General features: G+C 38.3%; 1 protein-coding gene across 1 annotated transcript; it reads left to right on the top strand.

Moving 5' to 3' along the window:
* Nucleotides 1–874: 874 nt before the first annotated feature.
* On the top strand, nucleotides 875–21,599 carry ZC3H12B (zinc finger CCCH-type containing 12B). Its single transcript, XM_007537011.2, has 5 exons — nucleotides 875–1,627; nucleotides 13,328–13,467; nucleotides 17,023–17,257; nucleotides 18,153–18,259; nucleotides 19,665–21,599. The coding sequence occupies exons 1-5, from the start codon at nucleotides 1,020–1,022 to the stop codon at nucleotides 21,077–21,079; spliced, it is 2,505 nt and encodes an 834-aa protein (XP_007537073.1). The 5' UTR covers nucleotides 875–1,019; the 3' UTR covers nucleotides 21,080–21,599.
* Nucleotides 21,600–21,811: the final 212 nt, after the last annotated feature.

The following is a 21,811-nucleotide window of genomic DNA, read 5'->3' as shown; positions in this document are numbered from 1 at the left end:
AATGTTTTCACTCATATGTGGAATAGTGGTAACTAAAGGAAAAGAATTTTCAAAAATATTGATAAAATATTCTCTTTGTGACATTTATGATGGTTTATGGGGGTAAGTGGGTCCACAGAACCTTTGTGAAGGGTGTGATAACTTATACACACTATATATGGATGTGAAACTTTACCCTGAAATCTTACAATTTTGTAAACTACTATAAAATCACTAATGAAATATTTTTATAGTGCTATAGAGGCTGTACTTGTGAGTAATGGTACTTATCTTTTATAAGGAGACGTTGACATAGCATCTAGGAAACTTAACATGTAGAAAGAAGAAAATTTATCCTTTTAAAGATGTGTTCTTATATTGCTAAAGTGCCATACCTTTTTCTCAAAAAAGTTGTGTGATAATCAGTTAAATTTAACTGTGATTGTGTGTGTTTGTGTGGGGGGGATTATAGTATTATTTCTACCACTGAATTTTTTATGCCTAGAATTATTAGAGATTTGACAACTATGTTTTTAATGTAAAGCTAGTTTAATTATTTTACCTTTTTTGCCTCCAGGGTTATATCACTGGGGCTCGGTACTAGCACTATGAATCCACTGCTCCTGGTGGCCACCTTTCATTTTTATTGAATAGTACAGAGAGAAATTGAGAGAGGAGAGAGAAGCACACCCCCCACACAGGTGGGGAGTGGGGGCACTTTGTATATGTCGTACTGCATAGCCCCCTTAAGTCATTTTATAACAGAAAATAAAATGTCAAATAACCTGTAGTTTTTTTTTTTTTTTAGGAAGAAACTTCTGTTATCTAAAATGCTTTTCCAGAATTTTATTAAACATAATTGTGGTATGTGTTTTTGTTTGTAGGGACTGGTAACATCTAAATATAACAAACCAAACAGGCAACTTCTTGAACTATCATTACTATCATGTTTTACCACAAAAGATTGCCACCATATGTGAATTACAAGTAGACTAAAAAGAAAAATTATTCTTTAGACCTCAGACTGCCCTCTAAATGGGATGACTGCCACAGCTGCAGTGGAGACATCAAAAATGGAGAAGAGTTCCTCAAAGGAAGAGAAGCATCAGTCTAAGCATTATAGCACAAAGCAAGGTGGTGTTTATTTGGAAAAGTGGATAATTTCTGATAATGACTCTGAACATATGAGGTTTAAAAGAGGCAACAACAATGACAGTAGCTGTCAACCTGGAGATGCTCTGTTGAAGAAGAAGGAGGTCTTAAAGCCACACCGCCAACTCTGTAGATCACCATGCCTAGATCATTCAAGCTTCTCCCAGAGCAGTATACTCCATGATGGGAAGTTTGACTTGGAAAAAGAATACCAAGCTAAGATGGATTTTGCTCTAAAGCTGGGTTATGCAGAGGAACAGATTCAGTCAGTACTAAACAAACTGGGGCCGGAATCACTTATTAATGATGTGTTGGCAGAACTTGTCAGACTTGGAAACAAATGTGATCAAGATGGGCAGACCAACCTGAGTCAGTTAGTGACTCAAGGGCCCAACTCCAGTGATAATCTAAGTCCTGAACTGTCTCTTGAAGATGAGCTAGACAACAGTGACAATTTGAGGCCAATTGTCATTGATGGAAGTAACGTGGCAATGAGGTAAGACTAGCATATCTTTAAAAAAAAAAAAAGAAAAGAAAAAAAAAGTTGCCCTGGGTTTGTAGAAATTGTCTTCCTTTGCAAGTCACTGTGGAAGACGGTTGTTTCCTATGTTTTGTACTCCTCTAGGTAGATAAAGCTCTATCTTCTCCTCTTTCCTTTGAAATTATTTACAGCTTATTTTCAGGTGTTTTGAAAGCAGCTTAGACATTGATGATGGTTCAGATGAAATAACAATCCAGCCTCCCTTTCCCTTGTGGTTCCCTTCCTATTTCCCTTGTGGTTCCTCCCTATTTTGTTGCAGAAGTTGACTTCATAATGTCACTCAGGAATTTACTTGAGATTTTTCTGGACTTCTTTGTTTGGCTTTGTTATCTGGTTTACTTCTCTTCCCATCTGATCACATTTCCCATACTTAATGTATTTATATTAGTCTCTAGTAATTTCCTTGTATTCTGAATTATGTTCATTTCTACTCCCCCACTTACGGGTGAGCTGTTCCTTTTCTTCAGACACTTCAAGATATACCACCTTCAGATATACTACCCTATTTTTCTGATCCAATGAACATATACACATGTGTGCACGTGTGTGTGTTTTAAATTAACAATCCCAGTGATCAGTAATTTGTTTCTTGCTGACTAAACTGTTGCTTAATGAATTTACTCAAGCTTTTTAGACACAATCAGAACAAAGAAAAAAGTTTAGAATTAATAAACTTTATTTTTTATTTTTTACTTTTTTTCAAGCTTTAGTTTAATAATCTGTCTTTGAGGGCAAGAAACTTGTTCTGTGCTTTCTTGGTTTTCTTCACATGCTTCCACAGAAGTGCCATAGAACTGAGATTGAAGGTCAAGTCTTGTGAACCACACCATTGATGCATGCAGAAGTTGTCTAGCAGAAAATCTGGTTGTACTTTTTAATATGTACATGGGATTAATTCTTAGAGCACCTTTACTTTACATATCAGAAAACTAGAGTTTAGCAAGAGCCAGAGACTTTCTTGAGAATGTTTGCTGTAAGTCATAAGTAACAAAGTGGTCTGGCTAACGTGACATGAGTTGTTAGCATTGATGGAAGAAGGAATTCATGATAATGCCAGACTTAGCAAAGCAGTAGAACTGTATTCAGTTCTGGAAAAGGAAAGAAAAAAGATACATCATTGATAACTCGGAGTGAGAGAAGCCCTTTTTCGGTCTTAATACTAATTTTTATGGATCTTGCTTCTGGGGAGATAATTAAACACTTTAATTTGGAACTTTGATCATAAGTATGTAAGTTAGTCTATGTGACACTAAATAACTTATAGAGTCATTAAGATTTTGCTACCTGAAATTTCTAAGCTTTTAGGTTGCCTTTTAGATGAATTTTTGGTACTAAACTTCTTAAATTAAAAAAAGTATTTTTATGAAATTAGGCTGTTACTGAATCTAAGGTCTGACAACCCAATATATGCTCCCCATACATGTTCACCCAAGTATATAAAATAAGTACTAAATGACCTCAAGGGAAAAATCTACAGCAACACAATAATATTAAATCTTTTTTTCCAGGAATTTTAAACTTTATTCAGGAAAATTATGAGCACCCACTTGTTGGAGAACATGTGGACAGAGAGAGAGAAGTGAGAATGCCACTTACTCACATGTTGCAGGCCCACCTGGGCAGAGGGCACTAATTTGATTTGTTGATTTCAATACATCATTCACCACAAAAGATTGAACATTGAAGAAAATATCAGTATGGCAACATAAGGCTTGAATGAAGTCATAGATGAGATAAACGTAATAGATATATTGGGGTCGGGTGGTGGAGCACCTGGTTGACAACACATATTACAATGTGCAAGGACCCAGGTTTGAGCCCCTGGTCCCCACCTGCAGGGGAAATCTTTGTGAGTGGTGAAGAAGGGCTGCAGGTGGCTCTCTGTCTCTCTCCCTCTCTATGTATCCCCTTCCCTCTTGCTTTCTGGCTGTCTCTATCCAATAAATAAAGATTAAGAAAACTGTTGGCTCCCTCTGGAGGGCCACTCTAAAAAATGTCTAATTAAAAAAAAAAAAAACTTAACAGGTATATTTAGAACATTCCATTCTAAAAGACATGAACATAAATTCTTCATGAGTACAAATGGAATATTCACAAGAATTAATCATATGCTGGGATACAAAGCTTATATAAATATGTCAGTACTGGAATCACAAATATTATCTTCTCAGACCACGAGTATATGATGGTGGAAATCAAGAAAAACCAGGTTGGCGGGGAAATCAAGCAAAAAAGAATAAAATAAAGTGAAATGCCTCCAGGCTGGGGAGACAACATAATGGTTGTGTAAATAACTTTCATGCCTGAGGTTCTGAAGTCTCAGGTTCAGTCCCCAGCACCAGCATAAGCCAAAGCCGAGTAGTGTTCTGGTAAAGAAAAAAGAAAAAACTCCAAAATATAGAGACTAAAAAATATTTTTCTGAATAACACCTGGGTCACTGGAAAAAGTAAGAGAACTTAGAACTTACTTAGAGAACAACAAAAATGAAGGCACCAATTCCCAGACTCTTAGATGTGAAAATAACAGTTCTAAGAGAGAATTTTATAGCAATATAGGCCTACATTAATAAACAGCAAATATCAAAAGTGAACTTTCTAATATCACTACTGAACCAAATATAAAAGGAACAAGAAAGATACCCTAAAGTCAGCAGGATGAAGAAAAAATGTCATAATCAAAGCATAAATTAAACAGAAGCCAGAAATAAAATTCAAAAGATGAAACCAAAAGCTGGTTCTTTAAAAGGATAAATAAAATAAACCTCTGATTTGTGGGAGAAAGCCACAGAATGTGAGCTCAGATCTACAGGGATGCAGAGGTCACATAGGCTCCTAAGCTGAAGATAGGCCCCAGACCAAATCAAATCGATGGGGTTTAACTGTCAACAATATTTATACCCCTTTCCCATATTAGGGAGTTACTCTCTTCCCTGATCCAGCTTTCTGTCCCTTTTCCAGCCATGACATCATCTCCCTAAACAATAACTTGGATCCACCTGAATATCAGATTTCAGGCTCAGGAAAAAAAAAAAAAACTAGTATAGCCACAGGCCCTTTGGAATATAACTAAAATATGCCTACTAGCTATCTACAAAATGGAGGACCCCCCCCAACACTTCATCTGCATTATTCCAGCCTTTAGGTTCATGATTGTCCAACAATTTGTTTGGCTTTGCATGTTAACTCTCTTTTCAGCCACCAGGTTCCAGATGCTAGCATGATGCCAACCAGACTTCCCTAGACAGATGACCCCACCAATGTGTCCTGGAGCTCTGCTTCCCCAGAGCCCCACCCTACTAAGGAAAGAGAGAGGCAGGCTAGGAGTATGTATCTACCAGTCAACACCCATGTTCAGTGGGGAAGCAATTACAGAAGCCAGACCTTCCACCTTCTGCATCCCACAATGACCTTGGGCAATACTCCCAGAAGGTTAAAGAATAGGAAAGCTTTCAGGGGAGAGGATGGGATACAGAGAGCTGGTGGTAGGAATTGTGTGGAGTTGTACCCCTCTTATCCTATGGTTTTGTTAATGTCTCCTTTTTTTTTTTTTTTCCCTCCAGTCTTATTGCTGGGCTCGGTGCCTGCACCATGAATCCACCGCTCCTGGAGGCCATTTTCCCCCTTTTTATTGCCCTAGTTGTTGCAGCCTCGTTGCGGTTATTATTGCCATTGTTGATGTTGCTTTGTTGTTGGATAGGACAGAGAGAAATGGAGAGAGGAGGGGAAGACAGAGAGAGAGGGGGAGAGAAAGATAGACACCTGCATACCTGCTTCACCGCCTGTGAAGCGACTCCACTGCAGGTGGGGAGCCGGGGGCTCGAACCAGGATCCTTACACCGGTCCCTGCGCTTTGCGCCACGTGCGCTTAACCCACTGCGCCACCGCCCGACCCCCAATGTCTCCTTTTTTAAAATGAAAAAAAAAAGATGAATGAAACCAAAAGCTGATTCTTCAAAAGGATAAATAAAATAGATAAACTTCTGGTTTGTGGGAGAAAGCTGTGATATTATGCAAACAACCTGGAATGATAGAGCTGAAATTACATCAAAAGATGGAGAGATATAAAGAATCATATGTGAATATTATGGATATCTCTATGCAAATAACTTGGTAAGCCTAGATGAAATGGATGCATTCATAGAATCATACCACTTGTCAAATATAACCCAAGAGAAAGTAAACAGATTAAACAGGCCAATAACTAGTACAGAAATTGAAATAATAATCAAATATCAGCACTGGGTGGTAGTGCGCCTGATTGAGCACACATGTTACGATGAGCAGGGACCCAGTTCCAAGCCCCCAATCCCCACCTGCAAGCAAGAAAGCTTCACAAGTGGTGAAGCAGTGCTGCAGGTGTCTCTCTGTCTCATCCCCTCTCTATCTCCCCCTTCCTCTTGATTTCTGGTGTTATCTATCCAAAAAGTAAAGATAATAAAATAATTAAAAAATAATCAAATATTTTCCCAGATACTTTGGAAGAGCTTTAAAAGTATGGGTATTAGTTCTTCCTTGAAGGTTTTATAGAATTCATGTGTAAAACAATCTGGGCCTGGAGTTAAGAAGGTTCTTGATAACCGTTTCAATTTCTTTGGCTGTGATTGGCCTGCTCATGTCTTCTAGTTCCTCTTGGTTCAATTTTGGAAGGTTATATGCTTCTAGGAATGTTTTCATTTCTTCCAGGTTCTCTAGCTTGATTGTTTGTAGAAGCCTCACAGGATACTTTGGATTTCTGTAGTGTCATTGGTGATATTTCCTATTTCATTTACAGTTCTATTTATCTGAGTCTTCCACACACCCCACACCTTTTTTTAAGTATTGTCCATTTTGTTTACCTTTTTGATGAACCAACACTTAACTTCATTGTCTTTTATATTGTTTTTTACTTTCTATGTTATTAATTTCTGTCCTTATTTTAGTTATTTCATTCCTTCTGCTTGCTTTAGAGTTTCTTCTCCTTCTCCTTCTCCTTCTTCTTCTTCTCCTCCTCCTCCTCCTCCTCCTCCTCCTTCTCCTACTCCTCCTCCTCCTCTTCTTCCTCCTCCTCCTCCTCCTCCTTCTCCTACTCCTCCTCCTCCTCCTCCTTCTTCTTCAGTCCTTAAGGTATGCAGTCAAGTTCCTTTTGTATTTGGTTCAGTAGTGATATTAGAAAGTTCACTTTTGATCTTTGCTGTTTATTACTGTAGGCCTATATAGCTATAAAATTCTCTCTTAGAACTGCTATTTTCAAATCCACATAAAATTTTGGATGCAGGCCCCATGTCTCTTAAGTATCAATACAGTTAAATTACTTCACTAGTAGTAATGTCTCCCCTCCCACAACATATAACAGAAATACAGAAAGAAAATACAATGCTGTGGCCACAGCACCACCTGCTGGCTCACGAATAGCAGCAACGCTAAATGAGCAAGCAAATAGTTAGACTGAGACCGGAGAAAGAATAGCTACAGGTTCACATCTGGAACCTGGTGGCTGAAAAAGGGTTAAGATATTAAGAAGAACAAATTGTTGACTAAGCATGAACCTTGCTGGGCTAGCCTGAGGGTGTTTCTTCCCGGGCACGTACTTTCTGGGTTGGAGAGAATTCGACTGGAGCCAACCTAGGCTGCTGCTTACTCAGTGACATGGGAGAAGAACCAGGACCTTTCGTGGCTGAGTGGGAACCCAATGCAATTCTGCCTTTATTGATGAGAAAAGAACTGCCTTTATACCTTCCGGAGTGGAAGTGCCAGACCAGAAAAGGAAATGGGTAGGATAGGGGGTGGGGAGAAGGAAAGAGTGGGGAAAGTAGCAAGCTTCCATATAACCAGTGGGGATTAAACCAGTGCCCTTCAGGCAGGGAGGGTCTCAGACAAAACAATTATTATGTAAATAGACCACAGCATCAAGCAATGGAGCAGGGGGGGCTGGCATAATGCCCAACAGAAACTAAAGGCAGTAGTTTTGCAGATGGAGATTTAGGGATTCCGTTTTGGAAAAAGCTAGTAGGTGTTGACTTTACTAGTTTTTGCCTGAGCCTGGCATCTAATATGCAAGTGGACTCAAGCTATTGTCTGGAGAGATGGTGTCATAGTTGGAAGAAGGACTAGACCCCACTAATGTATCCTGGAGCCCCACCTCCTCAGATCCCTGCCCCACTTGGGAATGAGAGAGACAGGCTGGGAGTATGGATCGACCTGCCAATGCCCATATTCAGTAGGGAAGCAATTACAGAAGCCAGAGCTTCCACCTTCTATACCCCATAATGATCCTGGGTCCATACTCCCAGAGGGATAAAGAATAGGAAGGCTTTCAAGGGAGGGGATGGGATCCAGAGTTCTGGTAGTGGGAACTGTGTAAAATTGTATCCCTCTTATCCTATGGCCTTGTCAATATTTTCATTTTATAAATAAAAACTTTTAAAAAGAGTGGCTACAGAAGAATAATTTAGAAAATTCACTGTGAGGGCAATTCATTAATATCAACTCAAGAGAGAGAAGCATATTAAGAACATGAGAAAAATCTCTCATAAGGCAACAAATTACAAGTTATGAAGGATATTTTGAATGCATATCAAACTCAAATGATAAGTCTAGGAAGTAGAATCAGTGAAATAGAGGAAAGAATATCAGTACTAGAAGACACAGTGAACACACTCTGTCAATCCAAAGATGACAGAGAAAAAAGTATTTAGGAAAAATGAAGACTCCTTTAGAATTATGAATGTGAGAGCTTTATGATTGCCAAAGGTAGAAAGGAAGAAACGAGTGGAGACCAAATTCATAGAAATCATAACAGGAAGATTTACACACTTGGGCAATGTTCAGATTATATACAAGCAGCAATCTGAGAGAATACTTACATATCTGAATTTGAAATGGCTTACACCAGAACACATAATCATAAAACTATGATTAACTCAAGGTCAAAGAAAATATACTGTAAGGTATTAGGAAAAGAAAGTGACATAAATGTAAGTCTTTCATCAGATTCTCACCATAAACTCTAGAGGCAAAGAGAATGTGGAACAACATTAAGTATCCTTAATATATGAGGAAGAAATAAAGGTGTTTTCAAAGAGAAACTTAAAGAATTCAACACCACCATCCTAGCCTTGCTATAACTATTGAAGGGATTCCTTTAAGAAAAATTCAATTAGATCAACACTTAACACCATACACATAAATTAGCTCAAAATGGATCAAAGATCTAGGTATTAGACCTAGAGATACACAATACATAGAAAATATTGGTGAGAAAATTTACTATCTTAATATGAAAGATGTATTTGGAGGGCAAATACAAATTATTTTCATGCCTGAGGCTTTATAGGTCCAGGTTCAATCCCCAACACCACCACAGCCAGAGCTAAGCAGTGCTCTGGTAAAAATAATAAATACATAAACAAACAAATCTACACATCAAAAGAAAATGTCACAAAGATGAACAGGCAAGCTAGAAACTCAGAGAAGATATTTACACATAGCACATATGAGAAGAGATTTCATTAATAAAACAGATAGTTCAACAACAACAAAACCAAAACCAACTGAAACCACTAATTCAAAGGAACATATGTACACCCATGTTCATATCTGAACGATTCACAATAAACAAAAAATGGAAGTCATGGAACATATATTCAATGGAGTACTACTCAGAAATTTTAAAAGGTATTTTTTAAATTAAAGATATTGTGGTGTCTGGGAACCTCACCTCTCCAGAGTCCTACCCCACTAGGGATAGAAACAGACTGGGGGTATTGATTAACCTGCCAACACCTATGTCCAGTGGAAAAGCAATTATAGAAGTCAGAACTCCCTCCTTCTGCACCCCATAAAGAACTTTGGCCCATACCCTCAGAGGAGGAGAAATGTTAGGGGAGGTGTTCAGAGTGCTCTGAACTCCAATTCCATCAGGACCCAGACAGAGAAGAGGGAAACATTCAGAAATAATAATAGGTGTAGCTGTGACTTAGAAAGAGAAGCTATAGAAATAATAGTCAACCCATATCTGTGACCTTGGGAGAACCACTGCACTTTCAAATGGAGGGAATGGGGACACAGAACTCTGATGATAAGAACGGTGTGGAATTATACCCATCATCTTATAGTTTTGCAAATCAAAATTAAGTCACCAATAAAATTTAAAGGAAAAGATGATATTGTATTGTTTGGGACAAGAATGGATGAAACTGGAGGTGATTATGCTAAATGAAATAAGGAAGTGAAGGACAACTACTGAATGGTTTCCACTCATATGTGAAACACTCAGAGTTGAAACACATGAACTTGAATTGGCTTATTATTTTTTTTGTTAGTTTGCCTATTTATTTATGAGAGCATTGCTCAGCTCTGGCTTATTGTGATATGGGGGACTGAACCTAGGACCTTGGAGCCTCAGGCATTAAGAGTCTGTTTAGAAATATATAAACTTGAAAAGGCATAGTCAACCATAGTTAAGGCCTTGGGAGAACTATGGTAGTTATTGTTGGGGGGATGGGGACACAGGACTTTGGTGGTGGTAATGGTGTGGAACTATACCCTTATTAACTTATAATCTTATAAATCACTAATAAAATATATTAAGAAATAAAAAGTGGACAAAGATTTGGATATTTGTCATTTTTTCTGTTTATTGGGGAGTTAATTGTATATTGCACAGTTGTTGACACATAGGTACAACCTCTGTTCACTTCCTGATCATATATTACCTATTCTCCACTTCATACATTAGAAATTCCAACGCCTCTCCATCCCATCTCTTTCCCTTCTTCCCCAGAGACCTTTGCTTGGTGTAATACACCACACCCAATCCAAATTTTATCTTGTGTTTTCCCTTATTTCCCTTGTTTATTAACTTCCACCTATGCATGAGATCATTCAATGTTAGTATTTCTCTTTCTGGTTTATCTCACTCCACATGGCACTCTAAAGTTCTGTCCAAGATATGACAAAGGATATGACTTCATCATACATATCACAACTTAGTTATTCGTCTGTTAATGAGCATTTGAATTGTTTCCAAGTTTGGGCTATTATAAATTGTGTTGCTATGAACATATATGTGGATAGGTTTCTTTATTCTATGGTGGCACAGTTTTTTAAGACATGGGTTGGAAGAATTAACATCATCAAAATGAACATACTACCCAGAGCCATCTACAAATTTAATGCTATCTCCATCAAGATCCCAAGCACATTTTTTTAGGAGAATAAAAAAAATGCTACAAATGTTTATCTGGAACCAGAAAAGACCTAGAATTGCCAAAACAATCTTGAGAAAAAAGAACAGAACCGGAGGCATCACACTCCCAGATCTCAAATAGTATTATAGGGCCACTGTCATCAAAACTGCTTGGTACTAGAACATGAATAGACATGCTGACCAGTGGAATAGAATTGAGAGCCCAGAAGTAAGTCCCCATACCTGTGGATATCTAATCTTTGACAAAGGTGCACAGACTATTAAATGGGCATATCAGTCTCTTCAACAAATGGTGTTGGAAACAATGGGTTGAAACATGCAGAAAAATGAAACTGGACCACTGTATTTCACCAAACACAAAAGTAAATTCCAGGTGGATCAAGGACTTGGATGTTAGACCACAAACTATCAGATACTTAGAGGAAAATATTGGCAAAACTCTTTTCCACATAAATTTTAAAGACATCTTCAATGAAACGAATCCAATTACAAAGAAGACTAAGACAAGCATAAACCTACGGGACTACATCAAATTAAAAAGCTTCTGCACAGCTAAAGCAACTACTACCCAAACCAAAAGACCTCTCACAGAATGGGAGAAGATCTTTACATGCCATACATCAGACAAGAGGCTAATAACCAGAATATATAAAGAGCTTGCCAATCTCAACAACAAGACAACAAATAACCCCATCCAAATATGGGGGGAGGACTTGGACAGAATATTCACCACAGAAGAGATCCAAAAGGCTCAGAAATACATGAAAAAATGCTCAAAGTCTCTGATTGTCAGAGAAATGCAAATAAAGACAACAATGAGATACCACTTTACTCCTGTGAGAATGTCATACATCAGAAAAGGTAACAGCAGCAAATGCTGGAGAGGTTGTGGGGTCAAAGAACCCTCCTACACTGCTGGTGGGAATGTCAATTGGTCCAACCTCTGTGGAGAACAGTCTGGAGAACTCTCAGAAGGATAGAAATGGACCTGCCCTATGATCCTGCAATTCCTCTCCTGGGGATATATCCTAAGGAACCCAACACATCCATCCAAAAAGATCTGTGTACACATATGTTCTTAGCAGCACAATTTGTAATAGCCAAAACCTGGAAGCAACCCAGGTGTCCAACAACAGATGAGTGACTGAGCAAGTTGCGGTATATATATATATATATACAATGGAATACTACTCAGCTATAAAAAAATGGTGACTTCACCGTTTTCAGCCAATCTTGGATGGACCTTGAAAAATTCGTGTTAAGTGAAATAAGTCAGAAACAGAAGGATGAGTATGGGATGATCTCACTCTCAGGCAGAAGTTGAAAAAGAAGATCAGAAAAGAAAACAGGGAGTCTCGCAGTAGCGCAGTGGGTTAAGCGCAGGTGGCGCCAAGTGCAAGGACCGGCGTAAGGATCCCGGTTCGAGCCCCTGGCTCCCCACCTGCAGAGGAGTAGCTTCACAGGCAGTAAAGCAGGTTTGCAGGTGTCTCTCTTTCTCTCCTCCTCGCTTGTCTTCCCCTTCTTTCTCCATTTCTCTCTGTCCTATCTAACAACGACATCAATAATAACTACAACAATAAAGCAAGGGCAACAAAAGGAAATAAATAAATATTTAAAAAATTTAAAAAGAAAACACAAGTAGAACCTGAACTGGACTTGCCGCATTGCACCAAAGTAAAAGAATCTGGGGTGGGTGGGTGGGTGGGGAGAATACAGATCCAAGAAGGAGGACAGAGGACCTCGTGAGGGTTGTATTGTTATATGAAAAACTGGGAAATGTTATGCATGTACAAACTATTATATTTACTGTTGAATGTAAAACACTAATTCCCCAATAAAGAAATTTTAAAAAAAAGTACAGATGGTCCAAAGACCTATTAAAAATTACATCACTTCAAACAATTACAGAAGTCAGACCTCCCACCTTCTGCACTCCATAGAAATCTTTGGTCCAGGGGGTTGGGCAGTAGCACAGCACTTTAAGAGCATATGGCGCAAAGCACAAAGATCAGCATAAGGATTCCGGTTAGAGCCCCAGGCTCCCCACCTACAGGGGGTCCCTTCACAAGTGGTGAAGCAGATCTGCAGGTGTCTGTCTTTCTCTCCCCCCTCTGTCTTCCACTCCTCTCTCCATTTCTCTCTGTCCTAACAACATCAATAACAACAACAATAAGTAAAACAACAATAAAAATTAGATATTGATGGTAAACATCTGCAACTTTGAATAAAGGTATACTAACAATAACATTATTTGTCATTTAATTTAAATAATTTGATTTCCATTATAAAATATATATTTTGTTATTACCGAGATATATACACACATATGTATATATATATATATATATATATATATATATATATATATATATATATATATATAGCTTTGATACTAAGTAAAGACTGGTTGGATTATTTCATTACTACCTGTTGTCAATCATCTTTCCTCTCATTCTATCTTCCTAAAGCCATGGAAATAAAGAAGAGTTCTCCTGCAGAGGAATACAACTTGCTGTAGATTGGTTCCGAGATAAAGGCCATAAAGATATTACTGTATTTGTGCCTGCATGGAGAAAGGAGCAATCTCGCCCTGATGCACCAATTACAGGTACTATTTCTTTTCTAGAGCCAAAGCAAGCAAGATAGTTTGGTGATAGTTTGATAGTCCCAAATTAAATATTTTTTCTAATTTTATTAAGTTTTCTAAATTATTAACTATAAAATACCTCTTAAAGTGTTTTTTTCCCGGATTCAATCAAATCACCTTTATAGTGTGACAAGCAGTTAGACAACTTTAATTGAGCAAAGAATAAAATGTACACTTAAAACATACTGGCTGGGCGGTAGAGCATCTGGATGAGTGCACGTTACAATGTGCAAGGACATAGATTCAGGTCCCTAGTCCCTACCTGCAGGAGGAAAACTTTGTGAGTGGTGAAGCAGGTCTGAAGGTGTCTGTCTCTTTCCCCATCACTCCCTTCCATCTATATTTCTGGCTGTCTCTATCCAATAAATAAAGATATTTTAAAAATAGTGCTTTTTCTATTAGGCCACAGGTTACAAACTAAAGAGCAGTAGGTGTCCAAATAGAAAAAAAAATTCCTATTAAAAATGGATCTCATTCTGAACCAGAGAAATAATTACTGGGTTATCACATTAGAGAACAGAATAGATAGGGAAAATACACACACACACACACACACACACACACACACACACAAACGGGGACTTCTGAAGACATGGCGATCATGGACTTTTGCAACAGCCACATGGTCGTTCTTCCAAAGAACTAGAGAAGTCAATGATACACCTTGTCAAATCATAGGTCAAACTTCTGAAGAAACACACTTAGCCACAGATCACAAATGACTAGTGGATGGAAAGGGGGCAGAGAGACTGTATACAACAAGTTGTACTTGCAGGCAGTCAGTGCTGTCTTGGTAGTTAACATGTCAGAGTATGTTCCCAGCTTCAGCAAGTACAGGGATTTCTGGGTACTTAACCAATGACCTCAGAGGCATCAGGATACTGAAATTCTCACCAGTGTGCCTAGGAAAAACCTGGATGAGAATTAAAGCCATATGGTCTGTAATTGCCTATGGGCAGGACTCTCAGACAGATAAACAGGCCCTGGAAGCTGGATGAGAAATTAAGTTCTGCTTCTTTGAGCATTCAGAAGAAAACATTTCTCCCACACCATTCACGAACAGAGGTCTGAGTACTTACTAGCTGGAAGATTGAAGTGAAGTTCTATATATCATTGTGGTAAGCATGAAATTGCCCCAGTAACATGCAGTAGAATCTCCTCCCCCTTACACACACACACACACACACACACACACACACACACACACACACACACACAGAGAGAGAGAGAGAGAAATCCAGCATTATAACCACAGCACAATCCAATGGTTCAACAACAGAATCCAAACCATGTTAAATGTGCAAGTTGAGATGTACTCAAGCCATAACCATGTCAGAAGATCAGAGTTACACAGATATGGAAAAATATCAGAGATAGAATTTAGAAAATTTAATATGAATGTGTTGTTAAGAATCTAAACATACAGACATATATTGAAGAATTCAGAGAATATCTCACCAAGGAGTTACAAAATACAAAAGAACTCCAAAAAAAATTGCTGAAAAGTTGCAAACCATGAAAAACAGCTCAAAACAGTGTGTGTGAAGGACAGTTTCAGTGCAATTCAGACTTAGGTAGCCGATCTAGGAAGTAGATACAATCGTGAAGATCAGGGCTATAAGATACATCCAATGGACTCTGAATTCAAAGATGCTGTAGAGGATTTAGGAAAAGTAAAACAATTCTCTGTGAAATAGCAGACTCTATAAGAAAGATGATATAATTTGTGAAACACTGGGAGTAGAGATAATACTCAAAAAACTCATAAAATAACATTTTTTCACACCAGAACAACATTCAAAACATAAATATCCAGGAAGCTGTTTGAATATCCAATTTCCTGAATCTGAATTAGCATATAATAAGACATCTAATTGTAAAACTAGCAATAAGCAAAAACAAGGAAAGTATAGATATATAGGTAGGGATATCAGACATAAAGTCCTAAAAGATAAGAATTGCCAGCAACAAATACCCTACCCTGTCAAGCTATCTTTCAGATTTGAGGGAGAAATGAAAGTCTTCTCAAATATACAGAAGCTAAAGTAATATGCCATCACCAGTCCTGCCCTGTAAGAATTATTGAAAGAAGTACTATGTGAAAAGCAAAGGAATTCAAATCCTAAGTGAGGTTATCAATGAAAGAATAGAAGTAAGAAGACAAATAACAGCAATAGGAAAGGACAAAGAGATAGGAAAGGGGAAGGAAAAATGAACAGAACATACAATATGAGATAGTTGTCTATGGAGAAAAATGAAAGACAACTACTGGATAGTTTCACTCATGTGAAATATTGGTCATTGGCACATGAACTTACAAAAAAGTGAGCAAACTGTCTCTGTCTCTGGGAGAACTATGGTGTTTATTGTGGGGTATGTGGCACATTTATAAGACTTTGGTGGTGGTAGGTGGGATGTGGAACTATATCTCTGCAATCTTATCTTGTGAATCACTATTAAATCAATAAAATACCCAAAAAAATTCACAATGGTTTCAGTCAATTTATCGATGAGGCACAGTATGTTCAATGCCTAGGATCCACAGTAATTTGAAGGTTTCACATAAATATCTTGATTTTATTTTTAACACCAGAATAAAGAACTAAATATAACAATGAATTAATAATGTATCTAACTAGATTGCTATTGTATATTGTATAAAATACCAGCATAGTTGTAAAGTGTAATTTTTTAATTTTTTTATGTACAAAAAGGAAACATTGACTAAACCATAGGATAAGAGAGGTACAACTCCACACAATTCCCACCACCAGAACTTTGTATCTTATCCCCTCCCCTGATAGCTTTCTTATTCTTTAACCCTCTGGGAGTATGGACCCAAGGTCATTGTGGGATGCAGAAGGTTGAAGATATGGCTTCTGTCATTGCTTCCCTGCTGAACATGAGCGTTGACAGGTTGATCCATACTCCCAGCCTATCTCTCTCTTTCCCTAGTGTAATTTTTAATAATTGTTTCTTCTAGAGTTCAGGAAAAAGTTACTATACTCCATAAATATCTTTATGTTGCCCCAGTGGCAGTAGGTACTTTAGCAGCTGATAGTATTTTTCCCTCAGCAATTAAGAGGCCAAAAAGAAGGGGAGGGGGGGTTCAATACTCATATGCATTCTCTTAGTTGTGGTTTTTCTTTAGACAGAAGCAAAATGTAAGTTCCTAGAAGTAATTTTCTACATTGCTATTAATGAACAGTTCCTCAGCATATTGCCCAGTCAAAAACGTCAACTAGCATGCAAAACAAACATCAAGAATGCTAAGTATAAGTGCTGTTTCTCACTATTCATGGTGGTTTTTAAAATGAGATGCCACTGAATTCACTTTCTTCATTTTATCAAAAAGAAAATTGAAGACCAAAAGAGAAGGTGATGTCCACAATTATACCAAATTGGACCTATAAGCAGGAATAGAAGAAACTTTCTCTGTAATAGTACACTCATATAGTACCAACTTCTGTATTTGAGTGCTTTCTACTCAGTGGTATATTATCCATATTTTGACAGATCAAGATATTCTACGCAAGCTGGAGAAGGAAAAGATTCTTGTCTTCACTCCATCTCGAAGGGTCCAGGGTAGGAGAGTTGTCTGCTATGATGACCGATTCATAGTCAAATTGGCTTTTGATTCTGACGGCATCATTGTGTCCAATGATAACTACAGAGATCTTCAAGTTGAAAAACCAGAATGGAAGAAATTTATAGAGGAGCGGTTGCTGATGTATTCTTTTGTGAATGACAAGTATGTCTTTTTAGGTAGACTCTAAATAGTCTAAATCCAAGTTACTATTAGCAATAGAATTCATTTAATTAATTAACACTTAGTGAACACTTACTGTATACTGAATAATCTACTGTATGCTATAGAGATAAAAAGTTGAATAAGAAATGACTCTCTTAAAGGACCCTAACAAGGGGGTTGGGCAGTGGCTTACCAAGTTAAGTGCACATTGTACAAAGCTTAAGGACCTGCAAGAGGATCCCATTAAAGTCCCTTGCTCCCCACCTGTGTGTGTGTGGGGGGGTGACTTCACAAGTGGTGAAACAGGTCTGCAGGTGTCTTTCTCTCTCCCTCTATCTCCTCCTCTCTCTGTCCTATCCAAAAAAAAAAAAAGAAGAAGAAGGAAATGAGCCACAGCTTTGTAGTGCTGACACCGACCCCCCCATCAATAACCCTGGAGAAAAACAAAAAAGAACCCTAACAGTAGTGGAGAAGAGAAAATACAGCTACACTCTTGTGGCTAGTGCTATAGTTAGAGATTTTACAATTTGCTTTGTATACATGAAATGATGGAAAATTACCTCATTTCAAGATGAAGTTTACATATAGGAAAGTGTCCACTGGGTGTTACAAAAAAGGAGGCATCATGAATAAATAAAATTACGAAAGTTGTTCCATACATGTTGAGAAGTCCAGAAGGGACATTGTGGCTTGAACTTACAGTTTATGGAAGAACAATGTGTTGGGGAAATTATCCTTTTTGTAGTTAAGTGGAAATAGAAAAATAAGAGAAGATAAAGCAGGGAGGGAAAGTAGAAGACTTTGACAACATTTTAGGCAAAATATAATAAAGGCACAAATTCCTGAGAGTGTAAAGGAGATGGAAGACATTCACCTTTTGTTTGCTTCCTTTAAGGTTTATGCCTCCAGATGACCCTTTAGGGCGTCATGGTCCAAGCCTTGAAAATTTCTTAAGAAAAAGACCTGTTGTTCCTGAGTACAAAAAGCAACCATGTCCTTATGGTGAGTACCTCTATCAGGAGCCAAATTCTATACTAACGAAGATATAAGAATTCTCACACCTATTCAGTGGTTCCCTTTCATCTGAAAAATCTTAGGCTGTTTACTTTCTGTGATTTAACATGTGTGTCTCCATGTACTCTCAATTAGACATTTAAATAAATATCTAGAAACTATATTAGCTGTCACTTCTAAAAATGAGGTATGTGTTATTTCCTAAGCAGTATCAATGGGGGCAAGGAGGTATAAAAACACACACTGCCTATGGAAGCGGAAAGTACAGGACCAAACTAGCCTTGTGCCCAAGAAGGAATCTTAGGTGGGTTACTAGATCCTCTGTCAATAATAGCCTTTTCTTCCAATTAGTACCTTAAAGCTTGTTTCCAAATCTCATTTCCTTTACCTTTTAAAAATGTAGTTTCTAGGGGCTTGAAGATATGCTAGCTCAATGGGTAGAGCATGTGAGGCCCTGAGTTTGCTATCTAGTACCACATCATAGCACCATGGATAGCACCAGACTGGGTGTGTGTATGGGGTAGGGGTCTCTATAGGTGTTAAAATAGTGTACTGATGTCTGTCTCTCTCTGTTCATCTTTCCATTTTCCCTCTCTCTCTTTCTAAGGATGAAAAAAAAACTAAAAGAAAAAATTGGCCTGGTAGTCGACTGCTCATTGGTATTGCACATGTACAATGCCATCAGTTTATTCCCCTGAGCTGCGCTGGAAAAAAAAAAAGTTTTCTAGAGTGCTTTCATGATCTTAACTACGTGCCTCTGATAAAAAGTTTATGAACCTAATATTGGAACATGTGTTGTCTAGTCTGAGATTACTTAGGATGTTCACTTTTTTATTTATTCATGATTTTTGTTGTCTATTAACATTTAAATCATAAAACATTCATCTTTGTTACACTTATTTCATCTTTATGATGACTGTAATGTAGACATGGTTAATATGAACTTAATTTACAAAAGAACAAAATGAGATCAGAAAGCAAAGTTACTTACCATGGCCATATGACCAATAAGTGACATAGTTAGAATTTAAACTCAAATATAAGTCCTGTGATGTTTGGACAATTCCCTACTGCCTGTTGATTCTCTACCCTGCCTTGGCAGTAAGTTTTACCTAAGAAAAGTTTGGAATTATAAGAATATAAAAGCTGCTCAACTGCTCAGCCCTTAGTTTACATATTGCAGTTTCCTCTTCAGGTTTCTACTTTGTCCATTTTCCCTCACAGTATGTAGTATCTCCTCAGTGTTGTCTGTATCTCATCCTTATGGAGTTAATCTTCTACCATAACCCCAAACACTAAAATTTTAACCTGAGTTACCAGATTGTTGTGACATTTTTTTTAGCACAGACTGTTGCACCACTATGAGAGTCTTACCCACAGGTATTTTTTTCAGGCAAAAAATGTACCTATGGCCACAAGTGCAAATACTATCATCCAGAGCGAGCCAACCAACCCCAGCGATCAGTGGCTGATGAACTCCGCATCAGTGCCAAACTGTCCACAGTGAAAACTATGAGTGAAGGCACCCTGGTAAAGTGTGGCACAGGGCTGTCTAGTGTGAAAGGTGAGATAGCTTCAGAAATCAAACACATAGCCCCCAAGCGCCAATCAGATCCCAGCATACGGCCCATGACTATGGAGCCTGAGGAATGGCTATCTATTGTCCGTAAACCTGAAACCAGTTCTGTCCCCTCACTTATGACTGCTCTAAGTGTACCCACAATACCACCACCCAAAAGCCATGCAGTGGGTGCTCTCAACACACGTTCAGTTAGCAGTCCTGTACCAGGATCCTCTCATTACCCCCACCTAAAAGCCTCTTTGGAGCACATGGCCAGCATGCAGTACCCCCCCATCCTGGTTACCAACAGTCATGGAATCCCTATTAGCTATGCTGAGCAATACCCAAAGTTTGAGTCCTTGGGAGATCATGGCTACTATTCAATGTTAGGTGACTTTTCCAAAATGAACATCAACAGCACATATAATCGAGAGTATTACATGGCTGAAACAGACCAGGGGGGATATGCTTGGAATCCCAGCCTCTCTGATAGCCACATGAGCCATGCCAGGAATGACTATTCCTCCTCTTACAACAGCCTGTATTTGGCTGTAGCTGATGCTCATCCTGAGTGTAGTTTAAAATTGCATCGCTCAGCATCTCAAAACCATCTTCAGCTTTTCACTCATGGTTACCATGAAGCCTTAACAAGAGCACACAGCTATGGCCCAGAAGATTCTAAGCAAGTGTCTCATAAGCAGTCAGTCTCCCACTTAGTTCTTCATGCTCAGCACTCAGCAACTGGAACATGCTCCAGCCGTCCTGGAGACTACTCCATTCCTCCCAGTATTCATTCAGGAGTAACTCCCCAGCCAGGACGTGCCTTGGTGATGACTAGGATGGACAGTATTTCTGACTCACGCCTCTATGAAAGCAATCCCACAAGGCAAAGGCGACCTCCTTTATGCCGGGAACAACATGCCAGTTGGGACCCATTGCCATGTTCCACCGACTCCTATGGCTACCACTCCTACCACTTGAATAGCTTAATGCAACCATGCTATGATCCAGTCATGGTACGAAGTGTGCCTGAAAAGATGGAGCAACTTTGGAGGAATTCTTGGGTTGGAATGTGCAATGATTCTAGGGAGCATACTATCCCTGAGCACCAATATCAGACCTATAAGAACCTGTGCAATATTTTTCCTTCAAATATTGTCCTTGCAGTGATGGAAAAGAATCCTCACACAGCAGATGCCCAGCAACTGGCAGCCTTGATTGTGTCTAAGCTTAGGTCTGCATGTTAACATATGACTTATATGAACATGAATACTAACAATACACTTTTACCACAACAGTAACTTTAAGTTTTATGTTTCACTTTACGTTATAGTGTTTATGACATTAAAGCACAATGCCAGAGTACAAATAATAACCCTCTAAGGTAAGTCTTATTAATGTCTTTTATAGACAAAACAAAAAAAAACCTGAAGCTCAGTGAGATTGACATATAGAGGTCACAAAACTAGGAAACGACCAAGTTACAACTCATACCCAAGTCCTCTAACTCCAAATTCCATGTCCCGTTGAACTGAACTATGCAAATAAGAGAATAAAACTTGGGCTGAGAGGCCTAAATGCATGAAACTGAGATTCCATTACCAGTATTTTCTTAGTTTTCTTAAAACTAGGAAATGACCAAGTTATAACTCATACCCAAGTCCTCTAACTCCAAATTCCATGTCCCATTGAACTGAGCTATGCAAATAATAGAGAATAAAACTTGGGCTGAGAGGCCTAAATGCATGAAGCCGAGATTCCATTACCAGTATTTTCACTATCAGACAATATGTTGAAATAATTGGTTAGCATTTTGAATAGAAATGTTTTAAAACTGTATAAAGATAAATGCTCATTTAATTGCATGACTATCTGACCATTCAATAGCTTTACTGACCATGTTATAGGGTCATATTGAAGCTTCCAGATCTTTCAAACCGATCATTAGCAAATACATTGCATGTGTAACTGAATTTAGT

The sequence above is a fragment of the Erinaceus europaeus genome, chromosome X, assembly GCF_950295315.1.
Source record: "Erinaceus europaeus chromosome X, mEriEur2.1, whole genome shotgun sequence".
NCBI classification, from domain to species: domain Eukaryota; kingdom Metazoa; phylum Chordata; class Mammalia; order Eulipotyphla; family Erinaceidae; genus Erinaceus; species Erinaceus europaeus.
The sequence above is the reverse complement of the archived record's forward strand: the minus strand, read 5'-3'. Positions and strand labels throughout refer to the sequence as shown.

Excerpts from the sequence above, each read along its gene's own strand:
- ZC3H12B (XM_007537011.2), top strand. The coding sequence starts at position 1,020 with ATGACTGCCACAGCTGCAGTGGAGACATCAAAAATGGAGAAGAGTTCC. Across the intron at positions 1,628-13,327 it reads GGAAGTAACGTGGCAATGAG|CCATGGAAATAAAGAAGAGT; the intron begins GTAAGACTAGCA and ends ATCTTCCTAAAG. Across the intron at positions 17,258-18,152 it reads TATTCTTTTGTGAATGACAA|GTTTATGCCTCCAGATGACC; the intron begins GTATGTCTTTTT and ends GCTTCCTTTAAG.